Here is a 26540-nt window from a genome sequence, read left to right on the forward strand (position 1 = left end):
TTTATCGAAAAGGACTGAACAGGCTCAACACACACATGCACGCGCACGCATAAGCACATACACACCATCTCTCCAGCCTCTTGATTTATGGAAACAATTATAATTCTGGTGGAGTCTTTCTGAGCTGAGAAAGTTTGTAGCTACAGTAGAGTGTCTCATGTTGCAAAAAGGAGACAACAGAAATGGAGTACTTGGGTATCCAGCTCTTATCAACAGAAACAAGTAAGTTATCTGTCCTTTTCAAGATTATTACACAGCTTCTAACTTATTTTTATTTCTATATGCTAGATGCTAAGAAAGAATTAAGAAAACTATTTCTACTAATAATCTGAAAAGGGTAGGAATAAAAACACAGGGCTAAAGCCATGAGGTCTGTTTTGAAATGTGAACTAGAGAAAAGTTGTATGATAGGTTGTGCTAATAGTAAATATATAGGTATGAAGTAATCAGGAGAATTTTATCATACATGAAAGTTGAAATGAATCAAGAGGAGATTTTTGGAAGGACTGAAAACTGAAGAGACTACTGTGTTTACAATCAGTGTAAATGTCTGGTTATGTAAAAGGTTGTATGAGAGATATCTATCGTATATGCATTAGCATGTTTTTAAAAATGAGCTCAGCATGTCATGTATTTCTGTGTAGTACTTTTAATTAGTATAATGTATCCTTGCACGTTTGTAACAATTGAGCATAAAGACTTACACATGCACCTTTTCTCACAGATCTTTTACTTTCAGTGCAAGCAGCAAATTCAAGTAGTAAAGAAGGTCACAACAACAAAGGTTTTTATAACTTGTGTCTTTAAAGGATATTCTGACTGAAGAGATATTTAAGAAGCTCTTCTATTTCGCCATTAACTATTAAGGAATAACGATCAGAATTCTAGAAGAGGGAGCAATCTCACTTAAATGAATCTGTAACTCGTAAAGACAGAAGGCAGGTCGGTGACCTAAGAGCAACAGTCTACTTGAGATTTAATTTTCATTATGTTGTTCATGAACACCCAGAACACTGCACTATAATGCACAAATGGATACTGACATGGATCCTGCCAATTTTGCTCTACAGATCATACTTTTACATTATCTTTCTAATGGGCACTATATCTTTAGCTTGCAATGACATGACTCCAGAGCAAATGGCTACAAATGTGAACTGTTCCAGCCCTGAGCGACATACCAGAAGCTATGATTATATGGAAGGGGGGGATGTAAGAGTGAGAAGACTTTTCTGTCGAACTCAGTGGTATATGAGGATTGATAAACGAGGCAAAGTGAAAGGGACAAGAGAAGCTAACAACAACTACAGTAAGTACTATTTTTGCTTTTCCTAAGTTTTTAGAAATTTACACATCATTGTTTCCTATTCCTTGATTTACCATAATTCCTAAAGAGTTTTGTATCATGTACTGACCATTGTGTAAACCAAGTTTTCCTATTAATCGTACAGCAGGACATTTGCTATTGATTTTGAAATGCGTCATTTTAAATGCTGCATTGTAGATCTGTTAATGTATTAGTTACAGCTGGGAACTATTAGCAAACAGAGGGCCTATTTTAACAAGTGAGCTAAGGTTGTATCTACGAAAATGTATAGCCACCAACTCTCCTCATAAAATACTCCTGAAACATTAAACCACATTTATACAGAGCACAAACTACCTAAAAGTTTGGTATGTTTGAGTTAACAATTAAAACAGAAATACTAGAAAGTTCAATGGAAAGAATTATGTAAACTCTCTTGCAAAATCTTTTAGATAGTTTGCCAAGCCAGGAACAAAATCTATTATAGTTTCTGCAGTTCATTATTACAATGATCATAATGCTGAAAAAATATTCTCCCCCCTTTCTTCCAAAACCATGACTCATCTAGAGAGAAGGGACATACAATATTTTATGAAGCTCTACCAAGTACAAATTCTGATCTGGAAAATTAATTGTTGTACTAATATGTATTTTCCACACAAATACCTATATAATATTTGATTAATATTTCAAGACATCAATTTTTACAGTCACTATTTTTGCCACTTTGTCTTTTGTGTTGCTACAAATGTACTGTTTATTTAGAGAAACATGACATCTACTTGAAAAGGCATAATTTTATTAAGATGTAATGGGAAAATACATAGGATTATACTGCACATTTCAAAAGTAAATTATAACAAAAAGGGGCCAGGGACATGCTGGTCTAGTGTTTAGAGACACATAAAAGGACAAATATATTTCCAAGAATGCTGCTTAAAAATGATTTAATTTGTTGTATATAACAGTGTGCTTTTTATAATAGCAGCAGCAAAAGAAATCCATAAATCAACCTTCAAGAACTGTTAGTGTGTCTCAGCCTTCAGCTGAAGCTGGGGGCTTGTTTTCTACCAGAGCAGCACTTTCGCGTGCTACGCGCCTGGCTAGTGGGCTTCATAATTTATTCCTTTGCTTCATGACTACATTAAGTGCTTGGCAACTTGTGTGGCTAAAACTGCATTGACTAATGTTAGTGTTTCTTTTAAAATTTGTTTCCATATGTCTCCTTTCTTCCTACACTATTACATAGTGAATAACCATATTCCTCTGAAAGACAACACATGGCCAGCAGCCAACTAAATTATTTGGTCCATGTTCAAGAAGACTCCCTTGGAGTTTCAGGAGGGCACTGCTACAATAGAGATCCATAGGACTAGTTTTGAAGTGAAATGTTGTTCCCATTAAAAAAATCACTGGAAAAAATGTTACTGATTGTTGAAACTGATTCTTCTGAATTAATGAAGATAAACGAATATTCACAATACCCAATTTTTTTCTGTTATTATTTACAAACACATTATGACAGCATCTAGAGCTAAGTAATTTATTACACAGAGTTGCTTTTTTAGTTCCATGGTTCTTAAGTAAAATTTTGTTAGTAGCTTAGCATTATTTCAAATTCAAGCAGAGGTTCTCAGTTCTCTGAATTATTCCATTCTGCTTAAGCACATTAATGACACCTTTAAACAGTTCTGTAGTGAGCCCATTAGAGAACACCACATCCTCTTGTGCCAATGGTGTAGTCTCTTGCAGTTTCCTGAGCACCTCATGATAATTTAGTCATGGTAACTAACCATTACAAATTATAGAAAGGCAAACTTGAGTCACTAAACCCATACATTTACATTGTAGTGGAAAAAAAAAACCCAATTCTTTTTCTGGAAAATGCAATGAGTATGATGAGAAAAGCCACATGGAATTGTAATGGTTATCTGGTAACTGATGTGCACTGTGATGAACTGTCTTTAAACTGGCAGAAGCATGTAGGAAGTTCCCACCCTCTTAACTTTAATACTCTAATTTATCTATTGTATCTTAAAGAATAACACCCAAAAGCTTTTGTTGCACAAGTAGATAGGCAAATATAGACAAAGAGGACTAGAAAAATGTGAACACTGATAATCTGGATTTTGTGAGAAACTACAGAAATTAGTACTGAAGCAATATTACAGGAACACATTGTCATGCCCTTTGTTCAACAAAAGATGTTAACAGCCTTTCTGAAGATGTGCCTATGGCTCTCTACTAAAATCAATAACCATAAAGAAAATTACACTATATGAGGGGCAAAAAGCAAAACAAACAAACAAAAAGCCCAGAAAAAATAATGCCCACCTGGACTAGTACACCTTCCCTAAGGAAAAAAAATTAACATTAGAAGTTTGAACAGGCTATTTTTATCCAGGTTCTCTGAAAAGCATTATTTTAAAACCATACAGATGAAAAGGATGTATTTCTGTATGTTCAAACATTCTTGTTCCATGATTTCTGAAACTTAGTAAAAGGTAAATCAAACCTGTTTCTTAGGATGGAATGTCAGAACTGCTGCAGTCAAACTAATCAGTAGACATGAAAAGTGTTGCTCCAAGAGGTTCCTTCTCATTTTACCCCAATTTTCCACTTACATAATAAAGGAGTTATTTTTCCTTTTTAATTTGCTAATTTGGGCTACTAAAATAAAATGAGAACAAAAACGTATTTTTACGTACCATAACTTAGCTTCATGAAGGAAGTTGACCTGACAGTTTTGTAGAGCAAGTGAGCTACTTCTTTTCAGCCCATGAGGTGTGAAGCTTGAATATTGTAAAGAACAATTTTCACACTGAGAAATGTCTGCAGAAGGATAACCTCATCACAACTTTGGCAAGTGCCAAAATTCACAGAGGTTCGCCTACCAATTGGGACTATAGCTATAAGAACGCCAAGATGGTGAGGAATTAAGGTCTTTGTATTTCAAACTTCTTAATTACAGAATAAATATATGTACACATACTATGAAATTAACAGCATAAATAGTGAAAGTGTTAAAATTTCTAAGGTTTTCAGTTAACAGCCATTGTATTAAATGTGTGTGGATTCATATTTCACATCAGAACTAAATACTGAACCAAATCTTAACTCACCAATTGTAAATAATCTGTATTTATCAGATTTTTATTTCTTAAAAACATTAGAATTTAATTGCTGAGTTACAGAAATATATGTGTGCTGTCTCAGTGCAAGCAAATTGCCAAATCCTGTTTACAACAGTGCTGACCTTGCTAGGTATCCAAAGAATATGGTTCTGTGCACATTTCAGAAAGCAGTAGAGCCTTCTGGTGGACATAAAGGTGATAACTCAACAGTGAACTAATCAAATCAGAGGACAGTGATCTCCACTAAGTAGGGGAAATCAATTTTCACCTGACACTTTGCTTTCAATCTGAAAACTAAATGGTAGAGGGAGAACTGAGAGACACCTACTGAAAAACTAAAGAAAGAATTAGGTAGCAGCCAAGTGGTTAGGTCACCCAGAAAAATCTGTCATTATTCATAAAAAAAATTTCTCTTTTACAAAAACTTACTATAACTTGCCAAAGTCTGAACCTTTTTAACAAAAAATAAATTCTGCATCTTGTTCAAGAAAAACAATCTCAGTGTGCACACAAAATGCACTTTTTGAATTCATGATTGTAAGATGTGAGATTGACTGAACAAATCTTGGAGGCAACAAGGCAATTTGCTAACTCTTAATCTTTGATAGAAAAATTAATCACTCCTTATCACTGTTTACTCCTGCCTTCATTTCAGTTTGCGTTTCAGAATTTTGCCAGATTTAGTTAGTTTTGTTCAGAAAAAAAGGCAGCAAAAATCAGAGTTTGTTTTGACTCTATCCAAGGGGATTTTAAACTATGACTGGATGATGCTTTAGGACTTTCCATGCTCTGTTGCCTTTGGAATTTCATTTTAAAGACTTCAAAGAGTCTCTTAGTTACTAGGAAAGCCTTCCCGGAACCTGAATCCTAACATGTCTGATCCTATCATATTCCATGTGTGCTCGAAACCCAGAAAGTGCCTATTTCCTCTTTTTTTTCAGTGGCTAAAGCCAACCAAAGAAGAAGTAGAGAAAGTAGTCTAGTGAGATCTTGACATAAAATGGCTGAAATCTTGATTAGAATTTCATCTTGGAAAACTATTTCTATTTTGACCAAAATCCAACAAGTCAAAGTTTTCGGCAGTTTTAAATGAACTTCAAGTCAGTTTTGCTCAAATGTAAACCCTAACTGATGACAAAATACACTTTATACACATCTTAGTGGTTAAATATTCTAACTTGCTTAGAAATCAGAATTACTTCCACTAGCATTTTATATAAGCTTCTTAGCATAAAGCAAAGTGTTATACAGTGTTGCTGTATAAATTTTATTTTTGTTGCTTAAATACATATTACATAGATGAGCCAAGAAGATTCAGCTCCTGAAAATCAGGTATTTCAACACAGGTATTGATGGACAAGATGCAGTTAAGGGTTATGCATGTCCCAGCAAACAGAAAGTCTGTCTCTGCAACTGCATTCTTGGTTTTTCAAGAGGTTGTGGTTCAACCAACACTTTGGTGCCAGGAGAACACAAACCTTCACTAACATGGAAGTGGTTTTGCGTCACATTAGTACTCTGCTAATCTTTCCAATTATAACAGAAAGATTTAATTCAAGTGGAAATGTATACGCATCCTCTCAAAACCTAACCCACAGCACCAAGGATGACTTTCTCTCCCACAGTAACTATTCAAACCTAATACACCAGATTCCCCTGCTGCCTCTCCAGTTCTTTGTCTGGCACTGGGAGTACCCTCAAGTGTCAGCCAGCAGAGAGATCTATGTCTATCCCTCAGTCTATGCCTTACCACAAATCCCAGGTTTTCACCCTCAACTGCTGATGAAGATGGGTTTTAGCAAAGATGCAGATCACAGCAGCAGCTGAGTTATACTTACAGCTTCTGTTGAGTTTTTTGGCGAGCATAGCCTTTGGGGAGGTGAGAAGAAAGCAGGGTGTGAAGCCTTGAATGATTGCAGCAAGATTCTTCAGTCTTACCTATCAACATCCAGATCACTGCTCAACTGGCATAGTATAAGAGGGGTGCCACTGAACACAATTAAAACTGTTTACAACTTCTGAATTTACCCCTTGAATCTTTATCACCTTGTCTATTCTTAGGCATTTGCCAGCTGAAAAATATGTGTAAAGCCAGACGGTAGCAGTTTACACTCACTTTCTTCTCACTCTCATGAACTAAAATGATTGCATAAGCTCTGTGGGGGAAAACTCAAACCTCTGGCCTCAGGCCCAGGCAGCAGCTCCACAAGTTAACATACACCAACAGGGCTATGCCTGCCTGGGGGAGCTTCAAAACTGAGCTACCATAAGTCTGAGCAGTGAAAAAATCTGAGTCTGTACACACTGCCCTTGCTGATTCCTTCGACCTTGATATACCCTTGTAGTTCAGCTGTGACTTGGCAGTTTTTCTGTATCTCTCAATACTGAAATTTATTAGAAATGAGAAATAGTGCACTTTTATAGAACAATCCATCAAATTTAGCAGCCAACTGCAGAAGCAGTCACAGGATACATATAAAGATAAATTGCAGCTCCTTTTCCACCACAGTTTTTCCCCCCCACACTGTTTACAATTTCTGAATCTTCAAAAAATTCAGTGTTGTATCATTAAATATGTTATTGCTCCATCCTGAAGAAAATGTGCTGAAGTGGCCATGACCTGAGACTCAAGAGACTTGAGGCTAATCCAAGCTTCTAAGCAATTTGCTTACAGACTTTGGGAAAACTCTTCAAACTCTCTATGCCTCTGTGAAAAAGAATTATTCAAATCTTTGTGAAGAACACTAAAAAGTCTTAGCAAAAACTTTCAAACCACAAAATAATTGTGTGTTAATATTATAAACTTTAAATAACTTGATAATAGGATATTAATTGACTAATTGAAAATTAACTAAAAGTCCTGAAGTCAATAGCCAGACAGAAAAACACAGAGCTCAGATGAATCTTAAAGAAGCAATTTCCCTACAGGCAAATAGAATTTGGTATAAAATTTAATTCCTTATACAGTCAGTCTTGCAAAACAAAGCCCAAATCCAGATATTCCCTTTCACAGCTTCCCACTTTCTGTATTGTTTGAGTATCCAAAATTGATTGTTTCAGATTTCTAAGATCCTGGAATACACAACAGAGTTGGCTTTCCTCCCCATCTTCCTTAAAGCTTAGGAAGACCAAGACATCCTAAACCATGTAATTACACTGTTCCACACTACAAGATCTATCAACTAGCAGTATATTTTGGAACACATTTCTCATCAAAACAGAGTAAGTTTAGGCAAATGTAGGCTGTTACTCTTCATGGGTGGCATACTGCTTTTGTTGCAAAATTGACTGTCTATGACTATATTTGGCAACAGTATTTCAATTGTCTTGTTTAACCTTTGACATTTTTTAAATCTGGATATGAAAGAAAGATCAAGTTAGCCTTCTGGTGCATGCAATTTAGAAACATTATTAATAAAATGTTAATAATGAAAATTTTTATGGCAGTAACATAATAGAGGTTAACAATCATAGCACTGAATTGTCACACTTTAAAACTTTCATAACACATGACATCATTTATTCAAGTGGAAAAATTCTTTGTAACAATTGGCGTTGAAAAGTTAGAAGTAGATATTCAAGATGTGGCCCACAACTTCATGAAAAGACACCAAAGAAGCAATAAAAATACCAATGCAATCAATAGGCTCTTTTGACTATTATTTAGCTTTTAAAACAAAGAACAAAACCAGGATGAAGTTATTAAAGGGTCTAGATACTCTATTCAAAACACTGAAATCTTCATTCTGCATCCAGTTTTTCAAAATTAAGCCGAGGCAGAATATGGATAGATCAACTCAAAACTATAAATGAAAACAGCAAACACGACCATTCCATGGCATTGATAAACACAGCGACTTCAACAGGGATCAAGACACACCACTCATGTCCACCTCCTCAATAATGACACGTTTTGAACACCCCTATGACCTGTGTGATTTTTCTTTTTAAGGTGTTTCTTAGCATTAGTACTTCCATTTTTGGTAAGCTGGCTTTCTTCCTTTTAAATTGTCAGCAGACACTGGGAGGTGCTATAGACTATAAAAAGAAGGTGATCAGACTTGTCCTTGGCTATTTTGATACCTTGCGTTTTTAATATTTGTCTAACTAGAAAGTATTGTATTTCAAAGCAGAAAAAATAGCCCCCAAAAAGAAGCATATTTTCCTTAATAGCCTAGCTCATTTTATATGCTTTATTATGACCTTTAAATATCACATGGGGTTTGATATTTCAATCAAAAGTAAATGTTTACCCAAAAAAAAAAAAAGAAAAAAGAGAGAACTTTATGACTGTTAAAACACAGAAATTCTTTTAGATTAACTTTCTTCATATTATCTTGAGCTGAAAAAATATTAGAGGGAAAAAATAACCACAATCAACATCAAATTTGGAAAAGGTTGTTTGAGAATCTGTGCTGCAGTCCCTGAGCTGCTCAGGTGAACTGGTGCCATTGTTCAGTGGCTGTGTGCACAGCTGGAATGCAGTGGCAAATGTGGAGTTTTACACGCCAGGTGTGTGAAAATGCTCATTGCAAGAGCTTGCTGGCTTCTTGTATAACACATTCACAACATTATATGGTGATGATAGACTTGCCCTTTGAGTGGAACTCTTAAGGGTGGCAATGTTCAGGCTCTCTAGCTAGTCACTAAGCAGATGGATTTGGGAGAGAATGCTGATCTAGTCAAGGGAAGAAGGCAACAAACAGTGGAGTGATTCCATCCAGTGTTTGTGTAGGTCCTTATGAAAAAAAGAGCTGTACTCCCTGAGAGAAACTCTGAAGTAAAGCAGAAAGGATAACTGAATCCTGGAGAGTGCAGTCAGTACTAACACAATAGGAAACTGCAACTTTCACCAGCTTTCAAAAGCAACTTTAACCCCACCAAGCTAATTTATTTCCTTTGGAATAGCCCAGGCAGCTTGGGGACTGCACATAATGTGCAAGATGATACACAGAAATCCAAGCGGTTTTTGAGTGCTTATTGGTGACACTTTACAAGGATTTAGGGAGCTAGCTATGTAAATCCAGCACAGAGTGATTCAAATAATGGAACTTGCTTGATAGAGCTGCCTTACAACAAGGGAGATTTATGCTGTGGGAAAGGCCAGCACAAGATCTCCCTCAGCAGCAGCCCTTTATGTTTGCTCACGGGAAAACTGCACCTGAGAAGTCCTGAAGTCATCACAGCCATGTTGCTTCCCGATGCCACAGCAAAAAACTGTAATAGTACCTTTACATAAGGACAGGGACAAATACCTGTGTTCAGTGACATTCATCCCTACTGAATTCCACACACAGCAGGAGCGCCTGCATTAGTTCAGCACCATCTTAGCAATACCATACTAGAATACTAAAAGAATTCTCTGCATTGTACATCTCTGACCACATCCGAACTGCGAATGTGACAGAACTCACACAGCACTCTGCCTACAAACATTGCAGATCAATGTATACAAGAACTTTCAAACTAACTGGTGACAAAAAGCCATTCTTCCCATTTAAGTAAGCTCCACTCTTCTAACCAAACTTCTTACGTCTTTTACTGAGCATGGAGATTCTACTTTATTTCCAACAAAGACTGAAAACAAAACCAAATAAAAAGGTAGATAATTCCCAGGGCAAGCAAGTTCATTAGAGCACTCTAAACGACTGCAAACCAGTCATAAAACAAAGAAAGAAATTAATTTATGCCCAAATGATGATTCTAAAAAGACAATTCATCCATTCAGGAAACAAAACACCACCTACCACACCAGGTAAGGGACAACACAAAAACTGTGGCAAAAACCCCAGCAGGAAATGGATGGAGAGCCTCTTCCCTGTAAGGAATCCTCTCCTAACTGCTGGCCAGCTACAAGGGCCTGGCTCTGCCCTCCTTCTTCTCATTAGTATGCAATCAGGTACACAGGTGCTTTGAGTCTCTTACTCTGTTTTGCATTCTGCCACCCCATCAGTTCTGGTACTGTTTCACAGAGCTGAGCATTTTCTCTGAGCATCTGCTTCAGCAACCAGAAAATCTTTCTTATTGAGGTTGCAAAAGACAGTGTGACATGTTCTTCTACCTTACTAACAGTGCCACAGACACATATTTGGGTGAATTTGTGTTGGACTTTGTAGTAGATATTTATTAGTTCAAAGGAAATCAAATGTTACATTGACTTTGAGAGTAGCCTTAGGAGTCTGCTCAAATTATAAAGTAAATGGCAAGAGTCCTAGGCCACTTAGACTCATCCCTTTAAATGCCTTTTAAATTGAGCAATGAAAATAGCACAGCTATTAATAAAACCAAGCTTTTAGATTATTATACACCAATTTCAATCAGAATGTTTATATTAGCAAACTGGCACTCAGCCTCCTTTACCAAATATCAAACTAAAATTACTTAGCATGCCTTCATTTCTGATTGCACCCTTATGTGACTTGGAAATTCAGTCTATATTACTGAAGAGAACTATCATGCAACAAAACTAAAGAAAAAAAAAGTTACCACATCTTTCTAGGAAACTATTACCACATATTTCACAGAAATCATGCTCTGTTGATTTTTTAGCTAAGTAATACAGTGTTTTGAATTTGAATTCCTCTAATTTAGTCATATTCTTCTAGGACACATTCTGGTGAAAACTTCTGAAATGGCACTTTCATCCAGAGGGAACACTGGAAGCAAAACCAATCTATACCAAAACTATAAAACTACCATTAGACCAAAAGGAGAATTTTCAAATTATTTATAACATGCAAGACAAACCCCGTTAATTTAGTTCAGTGATGAACAGCCTAACTCCGATCCAGGGAGATGATTTAAGAGAAACAAATGAGCAACAATGGCTATATCATTTAAGCAGATAATGATCTAGAGATAAAAGATATATTTATCATAATCATAGTGAGAAATTATTGGAGAATTATTCAGAACTGTTCAGCATTTGAAATGGAATACACTTCCATGTTTGTCAAAACAAGACTTTTTCTTCTTAGATAACAAAATATTCCTTTAACACAAGTAGATATTTGTACACTGCCCTTTTCACATAGGATCTGTAGACAACTCAGAGACAGTTCTCTAAACGGGCTGACAACTACTCAAGGGACACTTCAAACTACCTTAAAAAGGGGCAATAGTTAAGCCTAAACTCCACAGCATATATAGGCGCTTACATTTCTACATCACTTTAGGTGGTATCTACAAAAATGTGCAAGTTGCCACTGTTACACAACTGTGTGAGATAAAAAAACCAGAACCCATGTTTTCTGACTTTGTCCTAATCACTTGAAAGTGATAATCTTGTATATGTAAGATAAAGACATTTTTCTCCTGCTAGGGCTCAATTAAAATCATCACTGCCATTACGAGAATCTGTTTTCCCTTTCTTCCTCTTCACACTGTGGTTCACTGTTTTCTGTCCATGACATAATTTTGTTTAGGGCATCCTTATTCATGTATGAGAAAACAGAATAAATATTAGTTTTGTACAAACTATTTCCCCAGTAGACTACCCAGATTCCAAAAGTGGTCACCTCTTTTAAGGTGATTTAGGAAAATGAAGCATATTTCTGTCTGCATACAGCAGTGTAAATATTGAGGATTTTGGATCACAATTTATTATATTGTCTTGTTCATACTTCAACAATGCAGTTCTGGGTGTTTTCAGCTGAACTGAGCATAGCAAGGAGAATTGTTTGTTACAGTGCTCATTTCCCAAGTTTACTCTCCAATGCCAGACCCGTCACAGCAGGATGGTTCCTTTCTTTGTTTTCCTCTTAAGAACTATCTGGCAGCTGCACCCCAAACTAGCCTCTGTCAGTGGATTCCTAAAGGATTCTGCATACAGCGCCTCTGGTAATCACATGTGCTGCAATCTACATCACAGGTGGTATTGTACAAAAAAGTCGGATTTGAGCCCTGTCAGACCGTGCCATATTTGTTTCATTAATTTCGATTTCTATGTGAAAAAAACAATTCCCTCTTTGTTTGCATGGCATTTGATTGAAATAAATTCTCAACAACACAGAGATGTAATCAACATGAGAAAGTAACTGCCAAGAAGTACAGCATTAGCTCTTTCAAAAAAAAAATCAAAGTATGGCTTTTCTATTCATACTGACTTAGGGATGAACTATGGAAAACTATCACTGATGGTCTAAATAGCTGCTGTTGAAAGTAAAGAATATTGCACAGCTGTGGATGAGTTAAGTTACTGACTAGTGGAAAAGCTATCTAACCCTGTGATTCATTAGGAAAAGTTTGCTCAAGAGTTGAAAGACCCATATTAGGAAAGAGACAAATACATGCCATTTGTAAAAGTCTGGCTCTACTGAAATCAGTAAAAGTTTTGTTACTGATGCCTATCCATGGCTGAGGAGTTTATTTTAAAATATGGCAAATAATAACTATTGCTTCTCCAAATCCATGTGCTTTTACTTTAAGATACTGTTTCATAACATTGGTAATAAATACTGGGCATAAAGGAAAATGAAATTCCTGTTCCACTATTAATCTCTTCCTGACTTTCACATCAGAATGACTTCTTTATCTCACCAATATCAATGTAGGAGTAACACTGCTATCACTATTCTACTTAAGATATAGTCTGAAAAGCACAGTACATCAGAATATACCAATTTAGGATACTCAAAAAATAATTAGCTGTCACTTTTCAAATATATGTGCAAATTTCTATTTACATATGAAAGATATAACTGGAAGTTTATTCTACATTTTTCTGACCTATATTAAAATCACAGATTCACATTTCTATACTGACTAAAAACTGACAGCATTATTTATAGTGAATATATATTCAATAACAGAAGTATAATCTCATTTTGTGAGATTTTTTTCCCACTATAGAACATTTGTATTTACATATGAATCAAGAATATATTAATACTCATGGGGGAATTAAGGTGGCAGAAAAAGACGATTAAAAACAGCAGAATTACTTAAGTTTCATTTTGTGTGGTAAAAAACAACCCTCATCTCAGTAAACCTGGGTAGTGTTTCCCCTGCTCTTTGTTGCAATACGGCTGAAGTCACAGATATTTTATGCAAAGAAAGAAAAGGTTTCTTCACCACTTTAAGTGCTTGGAATAGCCATAATTGTTTCAGTCAGAGCAAAAAGCCTAGCAAATCCTTTACTAAGAACAGGTTTTCTTTATATATTTTAGAACATACCACTACGGGCACAGCCAAGCCCTGTGCTCTTTTAACTGTATACACTTCAAGGCAGTTCAAAAACTTCCAGCTAAGTTCATTGTTATGGAGTCACTATTCTTTTATGTTGCAAACATTAGGAGAGAATAGTACCATAAGGAGTAGAAATGATCATAAATACAATGCAGACTCTAAAAAGGCTGTCAAACTGAGTCTGCCAATCACAGAATAATGCAAGCTTAATGCAAATCCACCACAAAATAAAAATGTAAGAGCTGCAAACCCTTTATTTGCATATGCAGCATCTGCTACCCAGTCCAGATTCTTATATTAAAACCCCATTAACAATTACCTGAGTCATCTAATTTTACAAACCTATGGAAGAAATCTCATTTTACTCTTCTTCCTTAAAATGAACATTTTATCTTCCCTTCTTGAACAAGGTCCTTGTTCAAGCCCATTACTGAAATGTACGTTTTCAAATATCTACAACTCACAGACCAGCTGTTTCCCAGATTTTAAACGGGTCCATATATTCTGCTACAGGTTGCTTATGTAGTACTTCTGTGGAGCTCATCAAACTTCCATGAGAACACTACACATAAGAACAAACTGTAGCAGAAAAAATTGAAAAGTGGAACATTCCCAAAGGCTTCTGACAGAAGCTGTTCTCTAATGCTTGGATACTATGAAATCTGCCATTTGCTTCAAGGTCAAGAGAAAAGTATGTCTTTACACTTATGCCAATGCACAGCACTGTTGTCTATCAAACAGGTTGGTTGATTATCATTAGAGATGGAAATTTGGAATTCTACCAATATAACAATATGGATGCCAGAATAGACCTGAATTTAAGTTATTAAATCCTTTAACAGACTGGTCACAGATATCTCTATTACAAACAGTCACTGTATAGTGATACAGCAATACCCGTGTGCTTTTGAGAGCCGAGAAAATGAAGTACTGCAGTTTGCAGACACAGGAGAGCTCACATTCCTCCTTAGGCTGCTCAAGGCCATAAGAAACTTTCCTTAGTTAAAAGGAAAGGTAAAGGTAAAGGTAAAGGTAAAGGTAAAGGTAAAGGTAAAGGAAGTGAAGTGGTTTCTACCATATTTTACATGCTCTGGTTAATTGAGAGAATACTTCATGTGGGGTTCTTAGTGATAATGCAAAGGAACTCTGGGTAAGGCAACAGGGCAGCTTTCTAACTTCATAGTTGCCATTTTTTATGTTCTCTCTATATATCTTTAGCTAATATAAACTGATAATTAAATGAAAATAAATATAATTGTGCTGATTCACACATGGGGATATAAAAATTAGAACAAAAGCAATAAGAAACTGGATTATGTACAACCAACAATATACTAAAATGTGTTAAAGTTAATTAAAACATTTAAAGAAATATCACATAATTTGGCTTATCCTCTAATGCTCTAATAATTGTTAGGTACTTATTACTTATTCCATTACTTTTTTACATTAGCTATGACTGATAACTTCTTGTCATAATATAACATCATAGTGTTCTGTCACAACACAACTGGAATGTGAGTACTAGAGCTCTGATTTCTACTTTCAGGGTACAATTAACTGTCACTGAAAAATCAGGCCACTACTCCTATTTAATGCAAATAAAGCAAAGCACAGAAAGGTTATGGACTCTAGAAAATAGAATATGTTTACATTATTCTAGTTGAAATAGTTTTCTCACTGACTCCAGATATTATGCACATGAACAAAAGTAAGAGTGTGCATGGATACTTTTATCACCAGATTCAAGATGGTTACTCTGCATCCTGGCATTTGCAGTCAAAACTGAAAAGAAGTCCAGATTTTCCAGCTGGTCAATTGAGCTGAATTCAAAAAAGGCAGATAAAAAAGTCACATAAATACAGAATAAAAGAGAAGCTTAGCTGCAGCTCCTACAGTCTATTTGCTCTGGTAATAGAAACTGGTCCTGTAGCAGAAGAACAATTTTCTCTGCTGGTGCTGGTGCTGCTGTTTTTCTCAGTTTTGGTATAAAATTGTAAAGCAAGATAAAAACTAAGGGTAACAAGTGGATACCAATTACACCTTTACAAATATCTGGTCATGTAAACAGAGAGGTTTCAAAGCGCTGCCTGTGTGTAATGGCAAATACTCTACTGATTTCCCTAAAGTCAGGCTTCCAGTCAGGTTTAAATTTTAGATTGGTAAAAACAGGGTGTTTACTTGAAGGAAGGAAATTAATTACTTTAGGCAAAATTAAGACAAGGAATGACCTAAGCTATTTGAAAAAACAATAATAGTAGGATAATTGACACAAGTTTTGATCCATATAATGCGCAAGACAGGAGAAACATCTGCTACAAAATCCCAATTTATTTATCAGAATTGAATTAGATTATTAGATTGGTTTTGATTTTAAGGGGGTTTTAATTTTCTCCTTCTATTAGTTTATAATTTAGTCTCTGGTCTTATACAGATTTTGAACATTCAACTAAATCTAAATTATTTGTCAGCAGCAAACCAGAACAACTTGAGCAGCCATACTTATAAATATATGTCCAGTAGTGTTTTGAAGGCAGGAGTGAGCCAGCTGGTTTCTATCAATTCCCACTCTGCGAGGCAGCAAGGGGTTAGTACAATTTTCTTAGCAGCTTCTTGCATTTTGTACCTTGGAAGGAATTACGTAGTGCCTGCCTGTGTTCTTCTAGACATTGTAATTGATATATTTAGATATCCAGCTGCAGCTGTTCCTGCACAAAATAGCAGCTCTGGTCTGGAAATGGAACTAAAATCTATGCAGTTGGGTAGTGCTTGCCCTACATTTTACATAACTACTGAAAGTGTCTCTCTTCAAGATGTCTCTCTTCAAGAGGGAGTGCAGGGTTTATGACTGAAATGAGCTCTTAACTACGTGAAACAACTGTCTAAAATTTCAAACCATTTAAAACTCTTTGCTTCTACTCCATAGGCCACTCAGAATATCTTCAAGCTCTAGAATACTGCAGCCACCTCCTTTATTCTGCAACCACTTTCTGAGTTTTACTTATTTCAAATAATTTTGGTTATTAGCTACTTCTGGGACCATTTTTCACTATTAAAAAGTGTTGTACTATATATTTTAACTGATAACACATTGCAGAATGTCATTATGATCAATCTCCAGGAATTAATATTTGCTTTTAGTGATTTATCTCAATGATGTAAAATTTTAAGTTCTCCTCAAAGAACACAGGAAGGCACTTCTTCATTCAGTTTGTCCCCAGAATATGGCTCTGTTCTTCCTCTTGTCAAGCCTGTTTCAGGAACCAGAAAAAATGCCACAGGAGCAGCTGGAGACAATACACAGAACAAAACAGCAAGGCCTTGAGCTCAGGGAAAATTTCATATAAAAAGAGCAGATTTCATGCTGGATTTATTTTTGTCCCGTTTAGCTGAATAAATCCAGCACCCCTTGCCACGTTATATTAAGACTGATTTTGCAACTGCCTGCAGCCAGTTCATACAGGTGATATACAGGAAACGCACCTGGATTTTATGTTCCTCAGAACGCAATTCAGAGAATGAAATCCTTGTACACGGAAAAGGCATGTTAACATGCACTCCTTTTTTCCTTAGAAAAACAGAAGAAAAAATCTTCTACAGAAATGACATGAATAATTTTATGTCAGCTGTGATCACTAACTCAGGAAAGGAACAAACACAGCTCATTACAAGATGAAAACACAAAACAGCGTAATAACGAATTTTTTTTTAAAGACAAAGTAATCTATTTAAAGACTTTTGCATTATGGAAGAATTTGAAAAACAGGAGGCTGTGGTCTCATTGGAATTTTCCAAGTTCAGATAATCAAAATAGCTGTAGACACTGAAACTGAGTCTGGGAAGTTTTCTGCCTTTAGTTGGATATATCTTATTTTGCTTTGAAAAGGTTAATAAGCAACATTTTACATTTACTTTTGGTATTTTGAGTCTACATTCTGAAAGCCTGCAGAGCTCGAAAACATCATTTATTCTAGTAAAATTGGCACAAAATACTTAAATACTAGAAATAGCCTTCATCTGAGCTGTAGGGAAAGCATTTGTTGTACAAGTTCAACTCTAAAGTATTAAATCATTAATTTTATTACTGCTTGGAAACAATTACATTTTGTAAACAGTCATTCCACTCTTTTTTTTCATTTTTTGTATCAGTAAATTATTAATGTTCTAATAAGAGATCACTTTTTCAGACTGAGGATTAAGACTTGAATTTTACATGACAGTATTAATTCTAAAAAATAATATTTTTCTTCATTATAACCATATGTTTAGCTTCAGGGCAATTTTTATTGGAGGGAAATGTAGTTTCCTGCAAAAATGAGAAATGACTACATGCTGTCTAAGAGGCTGATCAAGAAAATATTTATATAAAGCAGTGGAGATCAGTGAAGTAAAGTCTTCTAATAAGTTTAATGGGAAATTCCCAAGAGAAAGACTGCCTGGGGCAGCATGTTATTCACTTGTTACCATGTACTGCTATCCACAAGTCACACCTCCAAATTGAAAAACTCCAAAACTTTGCCATCTACTTCGGTGAAAAATGTCACAGCCTTTGGTTCTAAAGATCACATCAATAGAAATATTGGAATTAGAGTGGTCTGAATAGCTAATGGTCAACAGCTATTGAAGGCACAGAAGGCATCAATTCAGAGTCAGAACATTCTACACCAACTCTTACTATGCCACCATTTTCCATGAAGAATAAAGCATTTGATTTATAAAACTATCTCCTAACTCAGCAAAATTACCAGAGAGTTAACACAAAACTGAGGCAAAACAGGTTGTACAATAAGGAAAAATACTTGAAAATTTTAAGGTATTTCTCTTTAGCAATTATTAATTGCAATAGGGTCAATGAAATTCTCACTACAGTAATTAGGAGAGGTAGACTTTACAGAGTGCTGTAAACTGATGAGCACTGCATTGCATTTATTCATTACTATATTTATTATTCATTGTTATTTGAAAAATGACTAAAAATAGGCATTATGGCTTTTAATATTTCCCACTGGAGAACAAATGTGTTAAGTTTAAAGTAAAAAGGAATGTCTATTTCCAAGCATAGTTCAAACCACACTCTTCACTTTACACTATAGTATCAGTCATCCATGGTTGGAAGGGCAGATTATATATCCGATGATGCATAAGAAACTGTGTAAATACTTTCAACAATGCAGACTTAAGAGTGGAACTTGGCTTACCCCTTCCTTTTCTGCAATAAAGGTAAACACCCACAAGCCCAAGTACGCATGCAAAGAACAGATCTTGTAAGTAAAATAACAGCATTTCTAAACAATCATTTTAGTTCCCTGTTATTTAGTTCCCTGTTATTATTATTCCCTGTATCTTCCCTCTTATTTTTGGTTCTTATCTTGCCTTTTTTATACTGCTTTCACAGAGCTATCAAGTTAGCAGTTTCTTTCATAAACCTTGACATGACTCATATTCCATAACTAACCTGTCAGCTGTTGAGTATCACCAGGATAATGGCTTATCATAAAGTTGTTTCACCTAGCAATGCATGTATCAGTTACCTTATGCATAAATGGAAAACAGGAGAGACATTTATGGATAAGGTAATGTCAAATAAAGAAAATTTAAAATGATAATGTAATGGAGTGCAAAAAAATACTTTAATAGACTTCTGTTTAGCACTTAGCTGATTTTAATAGAGTCTGCCTCCTTTTTGGGCCCAGTGAAACGCAAAAGGATAATTAAACATCAGCTACTTATGCTTAATCAAACATTCTGTACAACTAAATCTTGTAAGCAAATCCTGCTGCTCGAGGATGCTGAACCCTGAGCTGCAGCAAGTCCCCAAGGAACACCTCAGTATCATTTATCATGTGTCCTCAGACAACTACAATTTTTCCTGCTTGGAAATTACACACAAGACAAACCCAGGAGTTTTGAGTATTTCTCCATGATATCCAGATGTCTGGCATCTCACTGAAGCAGTAGTTTCAACTGTTCTCCTGAAAATCCTTGACAGATCCATTATTTCTGTTCAGATCATTTTTACAGCCATATTCATATTTAAAGTGCATCAGAGACTCTACACATGCACAGCAAATGCACACATGGATACAGCAAAAAGGCCCTGGAGATCCTTTTTAGCCTTCTATGCTGTAAATAACAACATATATGTATTTATGATATAAATCAAAATTCCGAGTATCACAAGGAGAAGGCAGAAGAAAGGGATAGTGAATGTATGTACCAACTTGTTTTCTGTTAATTAGTTCTTCATTAAAATCACATCCACAGACAGAAAACTCCCAGTGTAGCAGAATCTCCGGCTTTGTAACATACTGTAACATATTTTAACATATACCTGTACATTTATTTCTACTTAAAAAGCTTATGAACAGGAGTTCTGTGAGGTACCATCTAGGAAACTCCTTCATTCTCATGCTAAGCAGGTACTCAATACAAACACAAATTCAACTTTCTATCAATTTTAATTTAATAATAGGGAAAGGTAAAAAATTAAATCATATTACAAAATATCTTAAATCAAGACCTTTATTTGCAGTAATTTTTTTTTCCCTGTTAGTTTTTATATTTGAGAGAGAAAGTGCACACAAATTGTTTTACCTAAAAATGAACTTCACAATGCATCCATTTAAAAATATTAAGACTCAAAATAACTTAAATTGCACAAATACTTTAGAATATAGGCACTATATTAAAAAAAAAGACAGAAAAATATTTCCTGAAACAAATTACTTTCAAAACTATCCAGTAAAAGTATTCATTTCACTGATAAGATTCTTCTGGAAAAACATTTAAGTGTAATACACCAGCTATTTACTGTGCTGGCTTACCAAATGCACTCATGTACCAATAACATCATGGAAGTCTTCCAAGACTGACCATCATGATCCACATTCTCTGGATTTAACAGGCACAAAACTTAACTCATTAAGTGCCAGAACGAAAGAACAAATTACATTACCTATCATTAAACAGTGTCTTCTAAGCAAAGATGAGATAATTTTCCTTGGCCTTGAATCATTTGCAAAGGTCATTTGAATTCATAAATACGTGCTCCAAATTCAATTAATGAGAAACACAAGTTAGTGAAATTTAGAAGTTACATTTTGTTTTGACTCATTTTCCATCCAAGTCTTTTCTGCCCCTCTGTCCCCATTTATGATTTCACATACTTTATTTTTAAAGACAATTCTGCTGAGGAAAGAGTGTTTCACAAACACATTCCTCACAAGTGCTGAACAGTCAGTGCCAGCCTTCCTACCCCTAAAAATCAGCAACAGACTGCTTTTTTTCAACTTCATTGCACAGAGATCCACAAGAAATAAAGTGCTGTATGTATCATATGTGCTCCCACAACACATGTACCTGGCAGAAAAGTACTGGCATGAAATTGCTGTCAGCTTTCTGAAAAATGTAATGGATTCCAAAATGTCTCTTTGAATAAATGTCAACAGACACTGTGACTCTGGCAAACTGAGGAGCACTGACCAGAAACCTCATGTGATAGACACTGAGGGGATACCTGCAACATATGAACTGTCTGGAAACAGAGCCAGCTGACAGGGGACTGAACTCAATGTGTACTTCCCAGAATCTTCCTGAACAATCCTGGCATACTGGGGCAGTTCCCTAGGACACGAAAAAGAGATGTCCCTCTGTGGTTCTGCTGCCCCTCCTCTTCCAAAAGCCCCCTGAGAGGTTATACCTGCCTGTGGGATCTCCAGGCATGAGCAGCACTTACTGGATTCCTTACAGTTCTCAGGAGCCAGAGCTGCAATTGCCCTTTCAGCCTCTTAGCAGACAAATGAGTAAAGAGAAATGCCCCGATTTTGCTAAATCACAAGGCTCTTGCTACTTTGTTATAGATAAGATACTTTTATCGAAGGGTATTACGGGCAAACACAAAGAAACTGCCTATTCAACTATGCCTCCATAGTGATGGAAATTACTTTAATATAGTTTGCAAACAGATTTTGTAGCAATAAAAGCAAAGATTTGTTTTAACAAATAAAACATTAGTGCATTGTAAAAGCAAAAAGGAGTCTAACAAATAAAAGGAAGATGAAAATGCTGATTTGAAAATATTATTTGAATCAGAAAACACACTTAGTATCAGGAGATAAAATTATCAAATATTACTTGCCAGGAAAGAATTATCTCATGTGACAGTGGTCAATTTTATAGCAACTAAATGCCATTTTTCTGCATAAATTTCCAGCCTGAGGTACTGTCCCACCATTCAGGCTACGGTTATGGAGTAAGTCTACACAAAAGTGTCAGCTTCTAAGCACTGACGAACTGTCATTCTAGACCAGAATGCCAGGAAACTCACCTCATAAATGACATAAATTTTCTCCAAAACCTGATACATATTTTACCCACTGAAACTGTTCTGTCAGCCTAAATGCTTGTTTTGTTTATTTTTCTTTCTTTTTTTTTTTTTTCTTCCTACTGGAAATCAACTGTGTGTTATTTAATTTGTACCAAGTGCTTCCCAAGGCTGCTGCCACCATCCACAGGCATCTTTTCTGAATACAAACTATAGCCCATCTCTGCTGAGTGTCTTTTACATACATCAGAGGAATTTCAGCTCTGTAGGAAACTTCATTCACTAAAGGAATTTTAAGCTACATTTGATACACTGACCATACAACCATATAAAATTGTTTGGAATTTCATGCTGATTTTATAGGAAGTACAGTTGTTTTCAATTTTGAATGCCCATCTCTAAGTTGTTTTTTTTTTTTTTTCTTTTCCTGGCTTTAATCTGATTTCTTTCCCAGTTACTTTGAGGTATATTAAGTCTTCTCTTAAACCTCTTCCAAACTTCTCTGGGGATGCTTTAGATAAAGCAACTGAAGAACATAGTTTACATTTTAATTTTGAAATCAGGGATATTTAAGACCTTGTTGAAGCTTGGCCTTCTGAATTTCCCCTCATCAACATCTTACTAATTTAAGCATGCCTTTAAAGTAATTTTGGTTACTAGAGTATGAAAAGAGTATCTCAATGAAACAATCTATGTATAAGAATTTTCTCTTACCCATCCCAGCTTGGTGATTTTTTTCTTTTCATGAATAGATATTGAAAGGATTAAACAACTTTACTTGAAAAGGAAGCATGTAAGAATAGACCCTCTCATTTAATACAAGGAAAGACATTGACATCTCAACTGTGAATAAAGTAGAAAAACAAGTACCTCAAACCAAAATAAAGTAACTCCAACAAGTTAGTCACAATCTACTTCAGGCAAAAAGAAAAAACTAAAAAAATAATGTAAAAATTGCAACAATAATAAAATTGCTTTGGACAAAACCTTTTGGCATTTCCTTTTTTAAAGTAGTAAGATTTCTTACTACTGTAACTTCAGCCAACGTCAGCTTACTCAAGGAAATCTCAATTCCTATTAGCATGATTTGTTTTAAAAAGTAATTTTAAATCTTTCATTTTTTAAAATTCTGTATAAACAGAAAACTCAAATATAGACTTTTTTTAAAAACTCCCCTTAAGTTAATGGCCAGCAGAGGCAAAAGAACAAATGGATATAAGCTGTCACTGAAGAAATGCAGATTGCAAATTACTACGAAGTCTCCAGCCATTAAAATAAATCAAAATCTGGAACAGCCTTCGGCAGAAACACTAGGGGCAAAGAAATAACAACTCCAATTTAGTATTGGCAAAGTTTATGAAAAGAGAATTATCTGATGCAATTCCCAGGCTAGCAGAGCACTGGACTTGATGACCCAGAGATCCCTTCCACTGTTGTGTTCTTTGTTAGGCTAAAAGCAGATGTTCCTCTGTTTTTTAGCCTCACTGTGGTTTTTCTAAAGTGAAATTTAAATGATAGTTAATATAATTTTTGTAAGTTTCGGTTACAAATTACCCTTTGTTAGAACTATTGCTAGGCCTGCAGAAGAGTGGAACTTGTCAAAGAATTCTAAAGGCTTTACTTAAAAAAAAAGCTGGCTTAGCATTATAGGGGAGTACAGAAGTATAAACACTCTGAGCTGAATGTCCAGCAGTGCACACACCATGAGTAGAGGGAACTGATCTGCTAAAGAAAAAAGGATGAAAAATATACCCATATATTCTATGACTGATACATCAGTAATATCAAGGAGAAAAGCAAAACAACATGAAGGAAAGCAAAGGACAAGAGGAGATAAAAATGTACAGGGAAGGAGAAATATCACAGATATTTAATGCCTTTCTTACAAACTTGACTAACGAAAAACTATTACCATGAGGCTGTGAAAAGTCAATGCCAACTTGAAAGGGGAAAGAAGGAAATGTTTTGTTAAAGAGGAAATTCAGGTGATAATCTAACACATGCCTCTCTTCCTCCTCCATCACTTGTCTCCCCCATGCTTAGCTCTTGCAATTTGCCTCAAGTTGGCTGCCTTTGAAAGACCCCATTTTAGAGAAGGAGTCACAGTGCAGTTGCTATGGCAGAGTGACTCAGTTACTCAGTATTGAAAGAAATAGCTCAAACTCAGATATATAACTCTAAACTACTGCTTAAGAAAACACTAAAAATGTTTAAGCTTGAAAAAACCCCGGTGTTCCTTAACAACTTGCATAATCCCCCTGCCTTCACTTTTTTTTAATATTAACAAAAGAATCTTTTTTATGTTGCAGGCAACTTAAATGTATTATAGTGACTACAGAAAAGCATTGCTGATACGTATCAATGAGATGAAAATAAATCAGGTTACAGAAAACAACACTAAATGCTTTCTGGTTTTGAATAAATAAGCTCTCAAGGCAGCCTTTAATGATTTTCAAATACACGTATCTTTACAGCTCCGATCAGTCATAAAAGCACACAAAGGTCAAGGAAATACTTTATCTTATTTCAGACACTGTGGTCTGTTTTCTATCACTCACAAGTTCTAAGGTTTACACTCTTTCAAGGGGATGATACTGCTACACAAGACTTCAAAATAAAGGCTTTACACAAATTCTGTTAACCTTGATGGCTAGTCACATATTCCAAATGAAACCCTGATCCTGATAAACTCTAAACTACACAAATTCTCTGAAAATAGAGGAATTACTTATACTGACAACACAACTTCAGTATATACTTAAAAATTACCACCATACAATTTTAAAGTGATTCTATGCAGACATGATCACAGAGGGAATTTTTAAAGTCTAGCCCTTTCTTTACATGAATACACTTAAGTTTTCTATTTTCCAAGAATAAATTCAATAAACATGGAAATACTACAGAATACTAGTTCAAGGAAACCTTCTGAGTTAACTGGAGAACAACCAACCATTTTACAGCCCTTGCTGTGTACCTTTGCAGGTATTCTAGAAATCCGAACGGTGGCAGTTGGAATAGTGGCAATCAAAGGAGTGGAAAGTGAATACTTTCTGGCAATGAACAAGTCAGGGCGACTCTATGGAAAGGTACGGATGCAAACTTCTCTTACATGTACATCCCTACAATCTTAGAGGTATTTTGAGATGCAGCATTTGAATAGTTTTGTATAAAACAAATTCCTAGCTAAGTAAAATGTATTCTGGACTTATCCCATATTAGATTTTTATGTCCATTTAATGAATTCAATGATTAGGTCTTATATACCTCTTTAAAATGTGGAATACTAAAGGGAATATACAATGCTAGAATATTCAATACTCAGATTTCAGAGGCCAAATTCATTTATTAAAATATTCCTAATATGCAGGGTCTATAATGCCTATTCTTCCCCCATCTTCCCTAATCTAAGTATTAAAAAAACCAGTCGTACTTGCCTCACCCTATTTTATTATTTACTCTCAACAGAAAGTCTGCAACGAGGACTGCAACTTCATTGAACTGATTGAAGAAAACCATTACAACACATATGCTTCTGCAAAATGGACACACAAAGGGAAAGAGATGTTTGTTACACTAAACCACAAAGGGGTTCCAATGAAAGGTAAAAAAACAAAGAAAGAACACAGAGCATCCCACTTTCTTCCTCTGGCAATATCCTAATCACAAATGATCTATAAAGAACTAGTTCCAGCAGGAAGATTAATTTTAAGAAGACTGTTTGACAAGATACCAAGAGAGGCTGGAATACTACTGAGAAACTGAACAAGCTGGACTTGCGCATTTATGTTTATTTTTAAGAGACTACATGAAAAAGATTTGAAAATATACACAAAACCAGATTTACTAACTAAAAGTTGTAAAAAATTCTAAAGAGTTGTACAATCATTATCTTAGTCATTGTAACTGGGTAGTTTCTTAAATTAATTTACCCTGAAGAATAAGTCATTACTTGATTATCTGATAATATTTTATTTAAAAAACTATCTGCTTCTTAAATATGGCTGCTATAATAATAATAAGCAGATGATAATGTTGTGTAAAATATGTCAGACTTTAAGGCTGCTGGAATGAGTTGTCAGATTATCAAGTCAATAGAAAATGTGGAGGCTGAGCAGTATTTTAAATACTTCCCCCAAGAAACTCATATCCTATACATAAACTATATGATCAAAAAAATATAATCTTGTAAATTTTTATTGTTGTATTCAGATAAGAGAGTTAGTTTGGACAAAATAAGTTTACTCTAACACAAAATGTTCCTATCTATTAATGAAACAAATACCTAATGCTGCTCTAAAAGATGTTTCAAATAGTGTATGTAAAATAAAAATAGGAATAAATAATGTACTTCATCTCACTTTTCACAAATTAACATTTTATATAACAATGAAGCAAAAATTCAGACATATTAAGGTTTTTTATGTAACATATCCTATCTTTTGTATAATTCCTGTTAGGGCATACAGCTTTCAATACTGTTTTTCCATTCTTATACATGCTTTTTCTGTTGTTACAGCATTAAACTTTATTTTAAGTTGTATTTGAACTTTATTGTTTTAAGTTATTTAAATGTTATTTATAAAAAAAG

The 26540-nt window shown here is 35.1% G+C and overlaps 1 protein-coding gene and 1 long non-coding RNA gene across 5 annotated transcripts in view; one reads left to right on the top strand and one right to left on the bottom strand.

The window, feature by feature from the left end:
- The window catches only part of LOC132333364 (uncharacterized), an 80604-nt gene extending 74043 nt beyond the window's left edge, over positions 1 to 6561 (bottom strand). The window contains exon 1 of the long non-coding RNA XR_009488147.1: positions 6279 to 6561. This is a non-coding gene — a long non-coding RNA (uncharacterized LOC132333364). The remainder of the gene's footprint in view (positions 1 to 6278) is intronic.
- On the top strand, positions 1 to 26492 carry FGF7 (fibroblast growth factor 7). 4 transcript variants are annotated; one of them, XM_059858392.1, is made up of 4 exons: positions 1 to 222; positions 725 to 1309; positions 24935 to 25038; positions 25418 to 26492. In XM_059858392.1, the coding sequence occupies exons 2-4, from the start codon at positions 1024 to 1026 to the stop codon at positions 25610 to 25612; spliced, it is 585 nt and encodes a 194-aa protein (XP_059714375.1). In that variant the 5' UTR covers positions 1 to 222; positions 725 to 1023; the 3' UTR covers positions 25613 to 26492. The 4 variants fall into 4 exon arrangements, with proteins under 4 accessions (XP_059714375.1, XP_059714376.1, XP_059714377.1 ...); XM_059858393.1 differs by having other exon boundaries at positions 740 to 1309; XM_059858394.1 differs by having other exon boundaries at positions 810 to 1309.
- Positions 26493 to 26540: the final 48 nt, after the last annotated feature.

This window comes from Haemorhous mexicanus, chromosome 13, assembly GCF_027477595.1.
Source record: "Haemorhous mexicanus isolate bHaeMex1 chromosome 13, bHaeMex1.pri, whole genome shotgun sequence".
Classification (NCBI taxonomy): Eukaryota; Metazoa; Chordata; class Aves; order Passeriformes; family Fringillidae; genus Haemorhous; species Haemorhous mexicanus.